This window comes from Leucoraja erinacea, chromosome 18 (assembly GCF_028641065.1).
Source record: "Leucoraja erinacea ecotype New England chromosome 18, Leri_hhj_1, whole genome shotgun sequence".
Lineage (NCBI taxonomy): Eukaryota > Metazoa > Chordata > Chondrichthyes > Rajiformes > Rajidae > Leucoraja > Leucoraja erinaceus.
This window is the reverse complement of record NC_073394.1, coordinates 35,027,845-35,047,399: the sequence shown is the minus strand read 5'-3', so window position 1 is coordinate 35,047,399 and position 19,555 is coordinate 35,027,845. Positions and strand designations below refer to the sequence as shown.

The window sequence follows — 19,555 nt, the reverse complement described above, 5'->3', positions numbered from 1 at the left end:
TACGACATTGCGGTCAGGATGGAAAAGCTTGAATCAGTCAGAACAAGGGGCCTGACCCCAAAATGTTGTCTGTCCATTCCCTCCACCGATGCTGCCTGGCCCACTGAGTTCCTCCAGCACTTTATGCTTTTCTTGAGAAGGAAACAAAGATTAGCAAACTGTTGACACAACTAAAAACAGTTATAAAAGGTTGTTTCAAGTTGCAGAGAAGAAGGATAGAACAAAAGGGAAAGTCTATGACAATGGTAGTGGCCAAGAGAAACTGAATGGTGGTGATGCTGGCTGAGAGAGAGTAAATCTAATGCATCTAATCCGTCCGGAGGAAGTGCCAATAAAGGGACAGGAAGGGGAAAAAAAGAAAATAAACACAAAATACTTCAGAATCTATGAGATATAAAATACTGGAAAACTGAAATAAAAGAATGTTGAAATACCTTGGTCATTTGCTATCTATGGAGGGAATTTTTAAAAACAGCTTGATCAGCTTTAATCGGAACTGGCAAGTTCTGACAAGCTGGATAGGCTCGTTATCTGAAATTGGTGGATTCATTGTTGAATGCCCAAGAGCTGCGATGTACCTAGCTGGAGGACCAATACAGTTCCATGTACTTCCAATGGGAGTCACTGGGATAGTGTAGAAGACCAAAATGGGAAAGGGATGATCCTTGATTTTACACGACCAGCCTTCCCAGCTTGTGGCACAGTTGGCCAGTTCTGATGAATAGTCGTTAACCTGTAACATTAACTCTATTTTAGTTTCTCGACAGTTGCCTGACCTGTTAGGTATTTCCAACATTCTTTTATTTCAAATGTTCATGAAATGTAGTGTTCTCTATCTGACAGGTTGTTTTAGTCTCCATCCTTCCTCTGTTCTTGCCACACTTCCCTGCAAGAGCAGGCTTCAAATTCAATATGGCAGTACAAGACAGTCTGTAAATCAGATAGTGTTTTTGGTCTCCATCAGTCAATGGTATCCAAGGAGATTTGGAATCTCAATATGCCTTATACATAACAGCTCACCTCTTGTCGGTCATAAGAGGAGTTGAGAAAGCGACTGTAACGATTTCGCAGATACTGGCCCAGTGCATAGTGCTGTCTCATCCCAATCTACAGACAGAAGTAGAAATTCCAATCATTACTGGAGAAGAAAGATCAACAAAAAGAACTCATAACCAACATAAGGGTGCGGTCTCGTTGAACACCTATCAGTGTTAAAAACCTAAATGGAACCCAACACATTACTGGATCGATATTGGATTTATATCTCCACCCAGTGACCCTTTAGACCTTGCTGCATCTCAAGGTTTGACAAGATATAGTGGATGCCCAGATTGTCATCTTGCTAAATGTCTATAGAATCTCAAACAGCTCTCACAGACTGGAGAGTTGCAAATATGTCCCAATCATTGAAGGGAGGAGGGAAAAAATACATACAGACTAGTTAGCCTGACATTGCTCGTAGGAAAAATTCTACAATCTACCAAGTAGTAACAGGGCACTTATGTGGTAATAATAGGTTTGGCCAAAGTCATTATAGAAATACGAAATGGAAATTATATTTGACAAATCTACTAGAGTTTCAGATTGTGAACCACCTGATCGACAAGGAGAATCCAATGGATGTGGTATATTGAGACTGTTGCAACTCTTTGAAGAGGTGCCACCGAAGGAGTTCAATGTAAAGGGCCTGCTATTGTGAATGATGTACAGTAACCCCTCATTTTAATGGAACCCTTTATGATCAATTTTGGTTATATTGTAGCGAACAATCTCCCCAACCACTTGGAGCTCTGGATTTCGATGCCACCCTTGAATTGCAAGGTGCACCAGTGACCCCTTGTTCACCCATCTCCCGGTACAGCTGACACGGCTGTGGTTGCGGGCTGACACAGCTTTCACCGACAGGTCACGCTCAGTCACCTTGGGGCTCCCTCCCCTCCACCTGCTACTGCTTCTTCCTGTTGGCCGTTGCTTTGTCACTTGCCCGCTGCCGCTGGTCGCTGCCATGTCCCTCTGTCTACTCAGCTTCTGGTGCGCGCAGTTTTAAGGTGAAACGACACAAAGTGCTGGAATAATGCAGCAAACTAAATCAGCCTGAAGAAAGGTCCCAATATCACCTATCCATGTTCTCCAGTGATGCTGAGCCGCTGAGTTACTCCAGCACTTTGTGTCCTATTGTGTATCTTATGTAGTTCTTTGTTTCAACTACATACAATACCTTACATGGTTATAGCGGATAATGGGCAATAATGGACACCAGTCCTCCCCATACGGTCCTTTGTAGCGAGGTTTTACTATATTGATATTGTGAATAATGTACTGACAGGGACGTGGAACTGGTTGGTAGTCATTAGGAATAAACAATTTATTTTCAGATTGAGAAGCAGGGACAACTCGAATGCTGTCAGGCCAGCTGTTCACAAGCTCCGTCGATGGTTTAGACGAGGCAGCGGAGTGTAATACATCCATATTATGAACAATTATTGTGGATGATGTATCCTCATGGATTGCAGTCTAAGGGTCGGGAAGTCAAACATCCTGTGGCAGAAGAATGATGCTGACTCCTCAGTTTGAAGTTAAGTTTGGATAGGATTATGGTGATGAAGGTGGAGATATAGTCAACAAATAGGAGTCTGATGTGGGGGTTATTGTTATTTAGATGGTACAGAGATGAGTGTAGGGACAGGGAGTTGGCATATGCCATGGACTTATAATGATGGTAGGCAAACTCCCATATATCAAGACTGTCTGAGAAGTTGATCACGTCCATCAAAGCACTTCATGATGGTGGATATCAGAGCCTTTGGATAGTAGTCATTAGAGCACGGTATCTAGAGAAGAATAGTGGGATTTGTACAAGAAGTTAATACCAAGGGAAATGATCACCCTCAAGTTGAATAACAAAACAGGTGCGTATGGCCAAATGTCTACGTCCATTTGCTTATGAGGAAAGTCAGAGAGGGTGGTAAGCAAGAATAAAGATCACGGACCTGGGTAAGCTGCCCAAAACCTTGGGGCCAATCCTTCTCCGTATTTGGATCTGTTGGGTATGCCACGATAGGAGATCGGTCACCATGGCGATAAACCTGCAAAAATAGCCAACATCACAAAGGTCTATTACAAATTGGGATTTTATTATTTGTCACTTTATAAAGGAAGATTCAGAATGATACACCTGGCTTCAGTCCAGCACTTCTACCTCCGTCTGTAAGGTCATGGTCAGGGGATAGGCATGAGGAGGTGTCCGAGAGCTGGCACCTAGCCTCAGCATGGTCGAAGTCAGTCTGCCAGACGACAACAGTACTTCCCTTGTCGGTGGGTTTAAAGGCAATGTTGGTGTTGATGCTGAGTGAGCAGAGAGTGGAGAAGGCAAGACGGTTGATGTCGTACCAACAGTTGGAAGTGAAAAGTTCCAAAGAATGTTGAAGGCTGGCCGGCAGAGTCATATTCATAGAGTGATACATTGTGGAAACAGGCCCTTCGGCCCAACTTGCCCACACTGGCCAACAATGTTCCAGCTACACTAGTCCCTCCTGCCTGCGCTTGGTCCATATCCTTCCAAACCTATACTATCCATGTACCTGTCTAACTTTCTTAAACAGTGGGATAGTCCCAGCATCAACTACCTCCTCTGGCAGCTTGTTCCATACACCCACCACCCTTTTGTATAAAAAAAGTTACCCCTCGGATTACTCTTAAATCTTTTCCACGTCACCTTAAACCCATGTCCTCTGACCCTCGATTCCCCTACTCTGGGGAAGTACCCGATCTATTCCTCCCATTCCATGAGAAAGACAAATATTGAAGACAGGAGAATTGCGTGGTGTGGACTCCTTTCCTGGGAAAAAGGCCCAGAGGCAGAGGCGACAAGAGAAGAGCTCAACATCATGGTGGACTCGGAAATCATTGAAACGTGGGGGTGTCCCGGGAGCTACGCTCGCCACGGGAATGTCCTGGGGAGCCGCGCGGGCCTGATCCACCCACCGAACAACCGTGCCGCCGACAACCAGAATGACGACTGAAGACCTGAACGCACCCCAGTGGGCCCAACTCGCCCACACAAGTCTCCCTGGGGATAGCGGTGAAGCGGGGCGATGAGGCCTGTCTGGGCCGAAGGAGCCTCAGCGGTGGCAGAGATGGGAGCCTTGGGGCAGTGGGGCAGCGGGAGACTGAGCGACGGTAACGTGGGCCTCAGCGGCAGTGGGTCCTCGTGGTTGATGAGCGTGAGGGGTAGACAATGGGGGCCCGGAGTGGGGGGGCCGCCGTGAGGGACAGTGAGAGAACAAAGGGGGACCCGGTCTGGGGGAGGGGGCTCTCTAGTTTAGAATCCTCTGCCCAAGGGATAAGTCTGTGTTCGTTTGTTTATTTGTTCTGGTGAAGGCAACAGTCGCTTGTCTTTTTCTTTTTCTTTTCACTTTTAATTTCAAGTCTTTGTGTACCTTGTGTGTTGTGACTGTCGGCAGACCAATTTCCCTCTGGGGTGAATAAAGTTTTACCGTATCGTAAGGGTACAAGGGTAGGGGCTCTGCTGGGGACTGACTGTTCTACATCAGAAAGAGGGTGCTCTGAAGGGGATGGTGAAAACCCAACAGTGGTCAGGCCTGGGGTCAGAAGGGGAGAGAGGGTGCAAGGAGATTCAGGAGAGATACTGTGGAGGTATGATGGGGGCACCCGCAAGCCACCAACATCCCAGAGATGTTAACCCTTTTGAGTATGACCTAACATTGTTGAAAGAATAGGCATTAAGAAGGTATTAAGATATTTTGGCAGTTTGTTTGCCTCAAAAAGGCTGGCAATATCAAGGACCCACACCATCCTGGCCACACACTCATCTCCCTGCTACTTTCAGGTAGAAGGTACAGGAGCCTGAAGACTGCAACGGCCAGGTCCAGGAATAGCTACTTCCCCACAGTCATCAGGCTTTAAAACTTGGCTCGGACAAAACTCTGAACATTAATAGCCCATTATCTGTTATTTGCACTTTATCAGTTTATTTATACATGTGTGTATTTACGTAAATAATGGTACAGGTATATGGACACGCTGATTTGTTTTGTAGTCAATGCCTGCCATGTTCTGTGTGGTGAAGCAAACCATGAATTTAATTGTCCTGTCAGGGACACATGACAATAAACTCTCTTGACTCTTGTATAAATTTTTTTATTACTAATAAAGTTTATCATTGAAATTTAAAAAAATGCAAGGTGGATCAAATTCAATTTCTTCTGTATTAACGTCTTGAGCAATATGCAGATCTGTTCAACAGACCTCTATACCAGTTTTAAAAAAAAGAATGGGACAGATGCCAAGCTGCTCAGAACAAATGAGTCATGCTGGTTATGGAAAGTTCCGAGGGGAAGGAAAAAAAATGAAAAGTAGCAGCTTAAAAAACCCCACATATTTGTAAAACATAGGATTGCAAAAGATGGACAGTCAGAGACCCAAAAAGCATAATTACTCAGAAACAATTGAAATTGAAATGACATTGTTGACTATTGGAGTGCTTTACATCCTTTGTCACCAAAGAAAATGCTCAACTCTCAAAGGAAAGATGTAACAAAATACTATCCTGAATACATTCAATATTGCTGTACAAGAACACGGACACCCACTTAGAGAATGGAAAAAATGTACAATGTACAAGCAGCACGGCATTTACCTGCTGTAGTGACAAAAATCGTACGGATATAGCAGCAAAAAAAAAAAAAGCTTTACTGAGTTTATCAAAGTTTATCATCGTTTCAAATGCCTGAAAGAGCTGGAAGAGAAGGCAAATAGATCATGAAATCAGAATCATACAAGCAAGGAAACGGGGCCCTTTGGCCCAACTCTCCCACGCTGACTGAAATGCACAAATTAGCGAGTCCCATCTGCCTGTGTAGAGTAATCTACGACAGCAAACCACAGCTACCAAGAGCACCACTTCGAAAGTGGCTGCTCCATAGAAGTGGCCAACAAAGCCACTCCAGCCCTTCAACAAAGAATACTGGTGGAAATCTTCCAAAGTGGATTGAAGTGCAACATGAAATACAACATCGGTTACAGATCGGTCTTGTATAGTGCATTCATTTTTGCCACATGGTCTTCCCAGGGGGATTATGCTAGATAATGGTCTACAATGTAATTTCAAATTAAATTGATTGTGAAATGAAATTGGATCAAATGCCATTTTACATCTCCTTACCATCCAGCCTCAAAGAAAGAAATTGTGGTCTTATTATATTCAGTAAAAGACATCTTAAGAAGCACGTGAATCGAAAGTGCAGATTTTCATCTTAGCACACCCATGTCAGAATAAATGCCTGTAGAAATACTGTTGCATGGTAGTTCAGCCAGATCTGGGAATGAAGGTGGAAAAGCGTAGAATATCAAATTTATGATGCATGCTGTAAAGAAGAGGTTCAAATTAAATGATAAGGCCAAGTTCTAACACAGTCAGGATTGTCAGAAGTGAGAAACTGGGACACCAGAAAGACTCCGGAGATTCATGAGTGATTCAAACATATTTACATAACGTGTTTGATACCCTGGAGGCAGATTGAGAGTTGAATGTCCACCCAAAGCCACGCTCTAAAATTACAGACGTTAACAAATCATGCCTGAACAAAGTTGCCAAGTTAAGAAACGAACACCAGCGATATCATCTGGCAAGATCCCAAGATCATAGAAGAACAGCAGTGCTTTTGTTACCATGTGTGAAGGTACTGAGCCACAAAATATGTAATTTGCATTACAATGCTTTCATCTCATGTCTTGCTTTTGGTGCCAACAATGTGGTCTCCTCTAGGTTGGAGGATTCAAATGCAGACTGAGCAAATGGTTTGCCGAGCTCCCATCTGTTCAGTCCACAGAGATGAGTGACTCCAGACTTCTTGTTGCCGACCATTTTATTCTCCATCCCACTCTCATGCTGGCCTGATTGTGACCACCTGCAGTGACAATGCAGAAGGCGGAAATCCATCTGTGATATTAGCTCAGTTTATTGTTTTCTTTCCAGCTTTTCTTTGGGAGTGGAGAACATGGACCTACTAATTTGCCGAGCAAGTCTTTTCACAGTCCTGTTATTTTCCCCACGTTCCTTTGTCTATGTTCTCGCTTCGACTGCTCCCGCTAACTCACCAACGAGGTAAAACTGTTTACAACTTATCCCCAGTCACCCTGGTTTTATCCGATCCCCCTCCGCCACTCTTCCTGCAGCCTCGTTCCTTTGTCTCCTGCAAAGTGCTGGAGGAACTCAGCAAGACAGGCAGCATCTGCGGAGGGAAGTACACAGATGTTTCAGGTCGAGATCTTTCTGTAGACTAATCAGTCACATGCGGTCTTCCAGACAGAGCGGATGAGTGGTCCAGATATCATTGGGGCAAATGCAACATATGGAATGCAACACATTCTGATTCACTTTCCTATTACGAGATGGAACTTCAGAGCTTTTGCAGATACCATAGGCAAGGACAATACATGAATATTTAGCAGGAGGATGTTTCTGTTTAGCCAGTCAGAGAAGCAGAAGGCTGTGTGCTCGTACCCCTGCGCTATTCACTCTATACTCATGACTTGTAGCCGGATACAGTTTCAAATTCATTAAATTTGCCGACTACACCATCTTTGTTGGACGAGTTACAGTTGACGATGAGTCAAAGTATAGGAGAGAGGATGATCAACTGACCGAATGGTGTCATAACAGCAACCTTGCCTTGACATCGAGTCAGTAAAACCAAGGAACTGATTGTTGACTTTGGAGAAAGGTTGAGGATCCACAAACCAGTCTTCATTGATGGGACGGTGGTGGAGAGTGAAAAACATCAAATTACTGGGTGTGCATATCTCGGAAGAGGTGGCCTTGACTCAGTACACGGATGCAATCACAAAGAAAGACCATCAATGCTTCTACTTCATAAGAAGATTGAGGAGACTTGGTATGTCAGTGAATACTCTCTTGAGGTTCTATAGATGTATAGTAGAGAGGACATTGACTGGTTGCAATGTGGCCTGGTTCAGCATCTTGAAAGCCCAGGAATTAAGAAGATTGCAAAAAGTGGTGAACATTGCCCAGTCCATCACAGGTACTAACCTCCAAACCATCGAAGGAATCTAAAGAAACCACTGCCTCAAATTTGCAGACGGCATCATCAGAGATCCACTCCACCCTGGCCACACTCTCATTTCACTCCTGTCATCGAGAAGAAGGTAAAGGAGCCTGAATACTGTAACATCCAGATGCAAGAACAGCTTTTTCTCTACAACCATCAGACTATTAAACACTACAACCTCAAAATAAGCCCCAAACTACATAGACTTGGGAGCCGTGTTTTTATCTTTGCACTGTTAAGGTTTGTTTGATTTTCTATATATATTTTTTTCTATATAGATCATTTTTGTTGTTTAATTAAGGTGTTTACAGGGTACTATGTTTACATATCTGCTATGTTGCTGCCAGTAAGAATTTCATTGTTCAGTTTTGGGACATATGACAAGAAAGCACTCTTGACAATCTGGCAATTTTCAGACAAGACATAGAAACATAGAAAGTAGGTGCAGGAGTATGCCATTCAGCCCTTCGAGCCAGCACCACCATTCAATATGATCATGATTGATCATCCAGAATCAGTACCCTGCCCCTGATTTTTCCCCATATCCCTTGATTCCGTTAAGACACAGCAGCGACGTTAGAATGGCTGTCATCGGTGCACATGTAGAAACTGACACTTTCTGTGCAATAACATGGTGCCCTATTCAAGGGGGAGTGATAGGAGGCATCCAATAATACATACACAAACATTATGGGTTGAGGGTGGTGGGAGAGGGTTGGGAGGAATGCCCACGTGATTAACAGCACATTATTGGAGATTTATTCAATGCTGCAAAGGTTTCTATCTCTACCATCCCCTCAGGCAACATCAAGACTGGTCTGAAAAAGGGTCTCAACTCAAAAAGTCACCCATTCCTTCTCTCCAGAGATGCTGCCTGGCCCGCTGAGTTACTCCAGCATTTTGCTTCTATCTTCAGATTAAACCAGCATCTGCAGTTCCTTCCTACACATCAAGACTAGTTAGCTCTACTGCCAAGTATTCCAAATCATGGAAAATAGGTGCAGGAGTAGGCCATTCGGCCCCTCGAGCCATCACCGGCATTCAATATGATCATGGCTGATCATCCAAAATCAGTACCCCGTTCCTGCATTTTCCCCCATATCCTTTGATTCCCGAAGAGCTATATCTCCTAGTTACTAAGGAAGTCATAAATAATCTGCCGGAAATAACAGAGGACCGGGGGTCAAATGAGATGGAGGAAGAGTGAAATCCAGGTTAGTCGGGAAGTGGTGGTAGGTAAATTGAATGGATTAAAGGCTGATAAATCCCCAGAGCCAGATAGGCTGCATCCCGAAGTGCTTAAGGAAGTAGCCCCAGAAATAGTGGATGCATTAGTGATCATTTTTCAAAACTCTTTAGATTCTGGAGTAGTTCCTGAGGATTGGAAGATAGTTAATGTAACCCCACTTTTTAAAAATGGAGGGAGAGAGAAAATGGGGAATTACAGACCAGTTAGTCTAACATTGGTAGTGGGGAAAATGCTAGAGTCAGTTATTAAAGATGGGATAGCAGCACATTTGGAAAGTGGTGAAATCATTGGACAAAGTCAGCATGGATTAATGAAAGGTAAATCATGTCTGATGCATCTTATAGAATTTTTCGAGGATGTAACTAGTAGAGTGGATAAGGGAGAACCGGTGGATGAGTTATATCTGGACTTTCAGAAGGCTTTCGACAAGGTCCCACATAAGAGATTAGTATGCAAACTTAAAGCACACGGTATTGGGGGTTCAGTATTGATGTGGATAGAGAACTGGCTGGCAAACAGGAAGCAAAGAGTATGAGTAAACGGGTCCTTTTCAGAATGGCAGGCAATGACTAGTGGGGTACCACAAGGCTCAGTGCTGGGACCCCAGCTATTTACAAGATATATTAATGATTTGGACAAGGGAATTGAATTTGAATTTGGACAAGGGAATTGCAAGGTGACTTGGATAGATTGGGTGAGTGGGAAAATGCATGGCAGATGCAGTATAATGTGGATACATGTGAGGTTATCCACTTTGGTGGCAAGAACAGGAAACTATTATCCGACTCGTGGTCGATTAGGAAAAGGGCAGATGCAACGAGACCTGGGTGTCATGGTACACCAGTCATTGAAAGTAGGCATGCAGGTGCAGCAGGCAGTGAAGAAAGCGAATGGTATGTTAGGATTCATGCAAAAGGATTTGAGTATACGAGCAGGGAGGTTCTACTGCAGTTGTACAGGGCCTTGGTGAGACCACACCTGGAGTATTGCGTACAGTTTTGGTCTCCTAATCTGAGGATAGACATTCTTGCCATAGAGGGAGTACAGAGAAGGTTCACCAGACTGATTCCTGGGATGGCAGGACTTTCATATGAAGAAACACTGGATAGACTCGGCTTGTACTTGCTAGAATTTGAAGATTGAGGGGGGATCTTATAGAAACTTACAAAATTCTTAAGGGGTTGGACAGGCTAGATGCAGGAAGATTGTTTCCAATGTTGGGGAAGTCCAGAACAAGGGGTCACAGTTTAAGGATAAGGGGGAAGTCTTTTTGTTGTGGACAATGAAGTAGATTTTCAAAGTCTACAGAGAGATTTAGACCATTTGGAAGAGTGGGCTGAAAGATGGCAGATGGAGTTTAATGCTGATAAGTGTGAGGTGCTACATCTTGGCAGGACAAATCAAAATAGGACGTACATGGTAAATGGTAGTGAATCGAGGAATGTAGTTGAACAGAGGGATCGATGAATAACTGTGCATAGTTCCCTGAAGGTGGAATCTTATGTAGATAGGGTGGTAAAGAAAGCTTTTGGTGTGCTGGCCTTTATAAATCAGAGCATTGAGTATAGAAGTTGGGATGTAATGTTAAAATTGTACAAGGCATTAGTGAGGCCAATTCTGGAGTATGGTGTACAATTTTGGTCGCCAAATTATAGAAAAGATGTCAACAAAATAGAGAGAGTACAAAGGAGATTTACAAGAATGTTGCCTGGGTTTCAGCAACTAAATTACAGAGAAAGGTTGAACAAGTTAGGTCTTTATTCGCAGAAGGTTAAGGGGGGACTTGATAGAAGTCTTTAAAATGATGAGAGGGATAGACAGAGTTGACGCGGATAAGCTTTTTCCATTGAGAGGAGGGAAGATTCAAACAAGAGGACATGATTTGAGAATTAAGGGACAGAAGTTTAGGGGTAACATGAGGGGGAACTTCTTTACTCAGAGAGTGATAGCTGGGTGGAATGAGCTTCCAGTGGAAGTGGTGGAGGCAGGTTTGATTTTATCATTTAAAAATGAATTGGATGGGTTTATGGACGGGAAAGGAATGGAGGGTTATGGTCTGAGTGCAGGTAGATGGGACTAGGGGGAAACAAGTGTTCGGCACGGTCTAGAAGGGCCAAGATGGCCTGTTTCCATGCTGTAATTGTTATATGGTTTTAAGTCCGAGATGAGAATTTTTTTTCCACACAGAGAGTGGTGAATCTGTGGAATTCTCTTCCACAGAAAGTAGTTGAGGCCAGTTCATTGGCTATATTTAAGAGGGAGTTAGATGTAGCCCTTGTGGCTAGAGGGATCAGGGGGAATGGAGAGAAGGCAGGTACAGGATACCGAGTTGGATGATCAGCCATGATCATATTGAATGGTGGTGCAGGCTCGAAGGGCCGAATGGCCTACTCCTGCACCTATTTTCTATGTTTCCATGTTACTCTTGAAAACATCCAGTGAATCAGCCTCCACTGCCTTCTGAGGCAGAGAATTCCACATATTCACAACTCTCAGGGTGAAAAAGTTTTTTCTCATCTCAGTCCTAAATGGCCTACCCCTTATTCTTAAATTATAACCCCAGGTTTTGGACTCACCCATCATCGGGAACATTTTTCCTTCACCTAGCCTGTCCAATCCCTTAAGAATTTTATGCAATAGTAATTCGTAAAGGAATACCTTTTACGAACTCTTCAACAATAGTGGATATTGATGGTAGATATATTATATTAGTTGGAGAGTTAAATGGTGAAAAAGTGATCCTTCTTAATGTTTATGGGCCTAATTTTGATAACCCCACGTTTTTTAATAAAACATTTAATAAAATTCCTGAATTTACACAATATAAATTAATAATTGGAGGAGACTTCAATTGTACATTAGATTCATACTTAGATAGATCATCAAGGCAAAAAAAAGCAACATCTCATTCAAGTGTATTTTTAAATTCATTTATTAATACCACTAATATTAAGGATGTCTGGAGAATAGAAAACCCAACTGGACGGGAATATTCATTTTACTCACCAGTACACAAAACATACTCAAGAATAGATTATTTTTTAGTTGACTCTACGTTTATCCCATTTATTTATAATTCAAAATACCATAACATTATAATCTCAGATCACGCACCTGTAACATTCATGATTAAATTAAATGGAATGTCCGAGAAACAAGCATATTGGAGATTTAACCCACAAATTTTGAACGAAAGATCATGCCAGGAATATATTATTAAACAGATTCAAATATTTTTTGAGGTAAATGACAATCCTGACACACCTATTTCTCTTATGTGGGAAACGTTCAAAGCGTATGTTCGAGGTACATTACTTTCTGCTCAAGCATTTTATAATAAAGAAAACAGGATTAAGCAACAAACATTGGAAAGTGAAATCAAGCAACTAGATATAGAAAATGCGAGAATACCATCTACGTTAAAACATAATAAAATTGCTGTATTGAAATATAAATTAAATAAAATGTATTCAGAACAAGTAATAAAACTTTATCAAAAAACCAAACAATTACATTTTGAATTTGGAGACAAACCACAAAAATTATTAGCACGCCAGTTACGAAAAATGGAAGGGGAAAAAATAATTCATAAAATTAGAACAGAGACAGGAGAATTATTAAAAATGCCCAAGGACACAAATGATAGATTTCTCCAATACTATCATAACCTTTATTCAACTAAAACCGTAGCACAATCAGAAGGAATAGCAGATTTTTAAATAAAATGTAATCTAAAAGGTTTAGATTCAAACGATAGAGAATTACTAGAAAGGGAGATTACGATAAAGGATATTGAGGAGTCTATTGGCTCTCTAAAAAATGGTAAAGCAGTAGGACCAGATGGTCTAGGTTCCGAATTTTACAAAAAATTTTATGATTTGCTTTGCCCACGTTTACAAAGACTGTATGAGTATATCTATACTCAACAGAAACTTCCAGACACTTTAAATGAATCTATAATAACACTTATTCCTAAAGCTGATAAAGATCCGGAAGACCCGGGATCATACAGAGCAATTGCACTTCTGAATACAGACCAGAAAATATTAACTAAAATACTAGCGCATAGATTAAGTACAGTGATGAATAAATTAATACACCCTGACCAAACAGGCTTTATTCAGAAACGGTACTCATATTATAATCTAAGAAGATTATTTAATATTATATATTCCAAGAGAATTATTAATGAAGATCTAGCAATAATCTCACTTGACGCTGAAAAAGCATTTGATCAGGTCGAATGGCCTTATTTATTTTCGGTGATGGAAAAGATGCAGCTAGGGGAGAAATTCTGTACATGGATAAAACTGTTATATACAAATCCCACGGCTAGAATATTTACTAACCAAAGGTTGTCATCTAAATTTAGCCTATCTAGAGGTTGTAGACAAGGATGCCCGTTATCTCCATTATTATTTGCGCTTGCTATTGAGCCACTGGCAGAAAGAGTTAGGGGGCATCCGGAAATACATGGGTATAACACAAAGGATACAGTGAATAAAATTTCTCTATACGCAGATGACGTATTAATTTACATTACAAAACCAGAAATTAGTATCCCAAACTTATTAAAGCTAATAACCCAATTCGGTTCACTATCGGGATACAGAATAAATTGGAATAAAAGTGAAATTATGCCAATAAGGGAACATAACAAACAGATAATACAACAATTTCCATTTAAAATAGTAAATGAAAAATTTAAATATCTAGGTATTTATGTAACTAAGATATATACATCATTATTTAAAGCAAATTTCCCCCCATTACTGAACAAACTACATAAGAATATCCAATACTGGAAAACACTTCCGATCTCAATGGTTGGCAAAATTAATGCCATAAAAATGATTTTTTTACCGCAAATATTATACCTTTTTCAGACGATTCCGATATTTCTGGCAAAAAACTTAAAAAAAAAATTAGACTCTATTGTTAATGATTTTATCTGGGATTATAAGAATCATAGGATAAACAAAAGACACCTGTATAAATCAAAAAGAAATGGAGGCTTGGTTTTACCTAACTTTTTGTTTTATTTCTGGGCAGTTAATATTAAAAATATGAATTTCTGGTTGGAAGAAATAGATCATCAACCAGACTGGTTAAAAATGGAAAAGGAAGATTGTCTACCTTTTGATATCGGTTCGATAATATTTGCTACGTCTAAATTAAACAAAAAAAATTATAGGGAAAACCCTATAATATTTAGTGCTATACGAATTTGGAAACAATTAAAATTTCATACACATGCAAATAAACTCCAACAACGCAGTGAATAAGTGAGTTCGGTATCCCGACTGCACATGCCCAGGTTAAAGGTCACTATGCATAAACAGCCCTGGAAAGCAGTGGAGCAGTGGACCTTCATTTCTTCCTTTTCATCCAGCTTTGATTCTTCTAGGTAAGAAAAAAAACTGCTTTCAAACTATGAAATAGTTGTATTAAAAGCTAAGATTATTTTGTCATTTTTATTGCTTTATGCTTTGGCGAGTGAGCGAGATCGTGCTTGTCCGTGGTCGGTGTCGGGCCCGGGTCTGTTGAGTTGCTGCTGGGCCGTCCACATCCCCTCCCGGGTGTCCCATCGTCCCTGTCCCGGGGGGGGGGGGGGGGGGGGGGGGGGGGGGGGGGGGGGGGGCTGAAGGTGTCGGGCCGGGCTTGCAGCTGGCATGGGCGGAAAACTAAGTTGCTGTAGCACTTTGTGTGTATGGCTGGTGCTCGGCTTTACTATACCAACCACACCCTTGGTTAACCACATCAGACTCATGCATCATTCAATCTTCTACCCAGATTCCAATTTCTTCATAAATGTTTCATTAAACTAATCCTACTTCCCACAAATTATTTTCTCTAATTATTCAAAGTGTACATTAATGAAATCTACTCTCTCAGTAGCTTGGGAATTGTCCTCATCCCATAGCTGAAAGTAAACGAGGATGTTGCCAGGACTTGAGGGCCAGAGTAACTGGGAGAGGTTGGGCGGACTAGGATTTTATTCCTTGGAGTGTAGGAAAATGAGAGGGTGATGCATAAGATCATGAAGGGAATAGACAGCATGGAGGAATATAATCTTTTTACGCAGAATAGACGAATCAAGAACCAGAGGTCATATGATTAAGGTAAGAAGGGAAAGATTTAATAGGAACCTGAGGAGCAACTTTTTCCACAGAGGGCAATGAGTGTATGGAATGACCTGCCAGAGGGGGTAGTTGGAGCTGGTACTATAATAACATTTAAAAGACATTTGGACAGGCACATGGAAATGTCTAAAGGAACATGGGCCAAACTCGGGCAAGTGAGTAGTCTAGATGAGGCATCTTGTTCGGCAGAAGCAATTTAAAAAATGGCTCCAATGATTGGCAGATCAGAATACATTCTTAAATTATGTAAAATCCATTCAAGTGGGGTAACAGCAGGAAAGACAGTTTTGTTCTTTCACTTCGGATTTCTCTTCCTTCACAAGATAGAAACTAAACCATCCTTTTATCTCTGGGCATTTTATCTGAAGCAAGTAGTCTAAGGAACCAATGGGATTTAGAACAGTGGCAGATATGGGAAAAGAAATGTCAGATAGTGTTTATTCCAAGCAAGTGCAAAGAGTTGCACTTTGGATGGTCAAATCTAAGCAAAAAGTACACAGTTAATGTCATGGCCTTTATCAGCATTGAAGTGCAGCAGGATCTCAGGGTCCAAGTCCAGAGGTCCCTGATAGTCACAACACAAGCTAATAGAGTGGTAAATAAGCCATATGGTGTCCTTGTCTTTGGGACATCGAGTATAAGAATCAGGAAGTCAAGTTGCAGCTTCAATAAAACTTTGGTTAGGTTGCATTTGCATTATTCAACAGAGTTCTGGTTCCCCCATTACATGAAAAATATAGAGGAATTGGAGGGGGTTTACCAAAATGCCTGTTGATCTGTCTGCAGAAGAGTCCCGACCTGAAACATCACTATCTATGTTCTCCAGAGATGCTGCCTAATGCCACTTAGGAAACCTGAACGGAAACCTCTGGAGACTTTGCGCCCCACCCAAGGTTTCCGTGCGGTTCCCAGAGGTTGCAGGTGGTTGCAGGTAGTGGAAGCAGGTAGTGGAAGCAGGTAGGGAGACTGACAAAAACCTTTGGGAACCGCACGGAAACCTTGGGTGGGGCGCAAAGTCTCCAGAGGTTTCTGTTCAGGTTTCCTAAGTGGGACAGGGGCTTAACTCACAGTTGCTCCAGCACTTTGTGTGTTTTTATTGTAAAGCATCATCTGCAGTTCCTTGTTTCTATATTTTACCAGAATGTTGCCTTAATTAGAAAGCAATGGCTATGGTTGGCAGTGGTTGGGCAAACTTGGATTGTTTTCTCAGAAGCAGATGAGTGGCTTTAATTTGGAGGGGGACCTGGATATGAACACGTGCCTAATAAGTTTTCAATAGAAAACAGGAAACTTCAATTATCGCTGTTTCAACATTTCCTGTATAAATGATGACACGGTCATTTGATAGTCATATGCCAAGCATCTTGTGCTTCAAAGGCAACTCACACATTTCTGCAGACTGCTGGAAATCTTTCTGCAGGCTGTTTGCACAAGATGAAAATGGTTTCACTGCACCTCAGACTTTTCAATTGACCTTAACTTGGTGCTTGGAATGAACCATGGTAGGTTTGTTCATGCTGATACCACTGGCTGCTTGTTTCAAATCAGAACTTTAAGTTGGATTTCACAGGCAATGCAAGGAAAGTGGTGGCCTTGGGGAGGAGACCGGTTCACGGAGGAGACTAATACTAGACTCTCTGAGACTGAGGGGACTAATACTAGACTCTCTGACCAGGGGCAAAGATCAACCCAAACAGCACCTGTGAGAATTTTGAATGTTGTACATTAAAGATCTTGAGTCTTGTCAGGAGATCGACCTACCATCCCAGGAATCAGCTTGAACCTTTGCTGCTCTGTCTCTGTGCAGAGGTAACAGTAAACCATCTGGGCTGATACAACAAACCAGTAAGATTAGTGGCAATGGGTTAAATCATTAATGCTGGTGATGTGAGCCGACTGGTCAGAAATGTAAGTTACTTTCACCGCCGCAATTACACCTTAACTTTTAGTGCTGTATATCGATGGACTTTGGTGGACCAATCACCCAAAATCTTTCCAGTGCTAACCTTTTAAAACACTCAGATTTTTTAAATGTTTCCATTAAATTGGGTGATCTCACATTTTCACATTATTTTCTATCTGTTGCCTTCACCCATTCTATGCCTGTACATATTATTCTGAGGTTACAAAACCTACCTGAATCGTCATTGGGAATCTGCCCAAAGCCATGTCCGCGATTTTGGCGCTGTTTGGAGGGGGCGGGTTTAAAACGCGATTTTTACTAGGCTGTTCCAATCGCAGATGTTCAGCCTAGTAAATCATTAACGAAAAATCGCTGCAAGACCCGGTCGCAAAAGGTATTATTAGTTTTATAGGCCTCGAATAATAGTTATAATAATTTTAAAATCACTCTTTCACTCCGCAACCTCTCGCAGCCCCAGGGTTTTATAAAGCAAACAATTAAAGGTATGTACCTTATTTTTACATTAAATGGGGCATGTATATAACCCTGTATATAAAGTTTTCTATAGCGAGTAGTTCATTTTGGGTTTTTTATATCCCGCAGTATTTTTCTCGGCATTTGAGGGCACAAATCCAGCGCGATGTGAACGTTCTAAACCAGCGCGTTCACAGGAACCCACTAGAAAGCCGATTTAAATGGGCATTTATTTACAGCAATTGAACACTAAATTCCTTCCAAGGTTACACAAAAAAGCTGGAGAAACTCAGCGGGTGCAGCAGCATCTATGGAGCGAAGGAAATAGGCAACGTTTCGGGCCGAAACCCTTCTTCAGACTGATCGGGGGCGGGGGTGGGCGGGAACAAGAAAGGGAAAAGGAGGAGGAGCCCGAAGGCTGGGGGATGGGAGGAGACAGCAGGGGGGCTGAGGAAGGGGAGGAGACAGCAAGGCCTAACAAAATTGGGAGAATTCGATGTTCATGCCCCCGGGATGCAGACTCCCCAAATGGAATATGAGGTGCTGTTCCTCCAATTTCCGGTGCTGCTCGCTGTGGCCATGGAGGAGACCCAGGACAGAGAGGTCGGAGAACTCCCAATTTAATGGAAACCGACCCCGGCAACTCTACCCCTGGCTGCGAGGCGTTCCAAATCCAGCGCGGCCTGCGAATGTTGGGAGTCGGCGGCGTCGACTGAGATCATGCCTGAGATCACCCAATTTAATGGAAACATTTCCTCCCCTTCCTCAGCCCCCCAGCTGTCTCCTCCCATCCCCCAGCCTTCGGGCTCCTCCTCCTTTTCCCTTTCTTGTCCCCGCCCCCCCCCGCCCCCGATCAGTCTGAAGAAGGGTTTCGGCCCGAAACGTTGCCTATTTCCTTCGCTGCATAGATGCTGCTGCACCCGCTGAGTTTCTCCAGCTTTTTTGTGTAACCTTCGATTCTCCAGCATCTGCAGTTCCCTCTTAAACACTAAATTCCTTCCATTTGGCCTATAAATTAATGTAAATTAGATATAAAAATCATGTTATATTGTGAATTATTTGTGAATAATCTTTGGACACTTAGGCTATTTAAAAATGTTAATCTTTCCTTAAGAAATGGATAGATGTTTATATCTAGTACAGGTGCTCAACCTTTTATCCGAAAGCCTTGGGACCAGACACTTGTCGGATTTCGGACATTTTCGGATTTCCGAATGGAAGATTTTTAGCGTAGATTAGGTAGGTAGCGCGGGCGGCTTGAAAAGTCTGGAGCGACTGCCTCCTCCCCGGAGACCGGGAGAATCATTGCATAAATATTAGTCAGTTAGTTTGGAGGGATTTTATGTGGTGGTGGTGGAGTAGGGGTGAAGGGGGAAACTTTAATTCTTAGTCCCCTACCTGGTCGGCGACTCCCAACCTCGCGGAGCTGGGTGCTCCGTCCGGCCGCGGGCGGCGCCGGTTGGAGCTCCGACCCCAGCAACTCTACCCCTGGCTGCGCGGCTCCAAATCCAGCGACGCTCCGCGAATGTTGGGAGTCGGCGGCCACAGCGCTCCGGAGCTTACCGCACAGCGACCCGGTAAGGCATTGCCCGCTCCCCGCTGGTGTCCCAGCGCTGCAACGCCGCCGACTCCCGACATTCGTGGAGCTGGGGCGTCCGGCCGCGGGCCACGCTGGATTTGGAGCGCCTCGCAGCCA

At 42.7% G+C, this 19,555-nt stretch overlaps 1 protein-coding gene across 2 annotated transcripts in view; it reads right to left on the bottom strand.

Annotated features, from left to right (window-relative positions):
- The window catches only part of LOC129705910 (lysosomal acid phosphatase-like), a 50,805-nt gene that overhangs the window by 22,395 nt on the left and 8,855 nt on the right, over nucleotides 1-19,555 (bottom strand). For both annotated transcript variants that reach the window (XM_055649830.1, XM_055649831.1), the window contains exons 2-3: nucleotides 2,991-3,086; nucleotides 1,021-1,107 (exon numbers count right to left, since the gene is read on the bottom strand). In XM_055649830.1, the coding sequence (XP_055505805.1) occupies nucleotides 1,021-1,107; nucleotides 2,991-3,086 (183 nt within the window). The remainder of the gene's footprint in view (nucleotides 1-1,020; nucleotides 1,108-2,990; nucleotides 3,087-19,555) is intronic.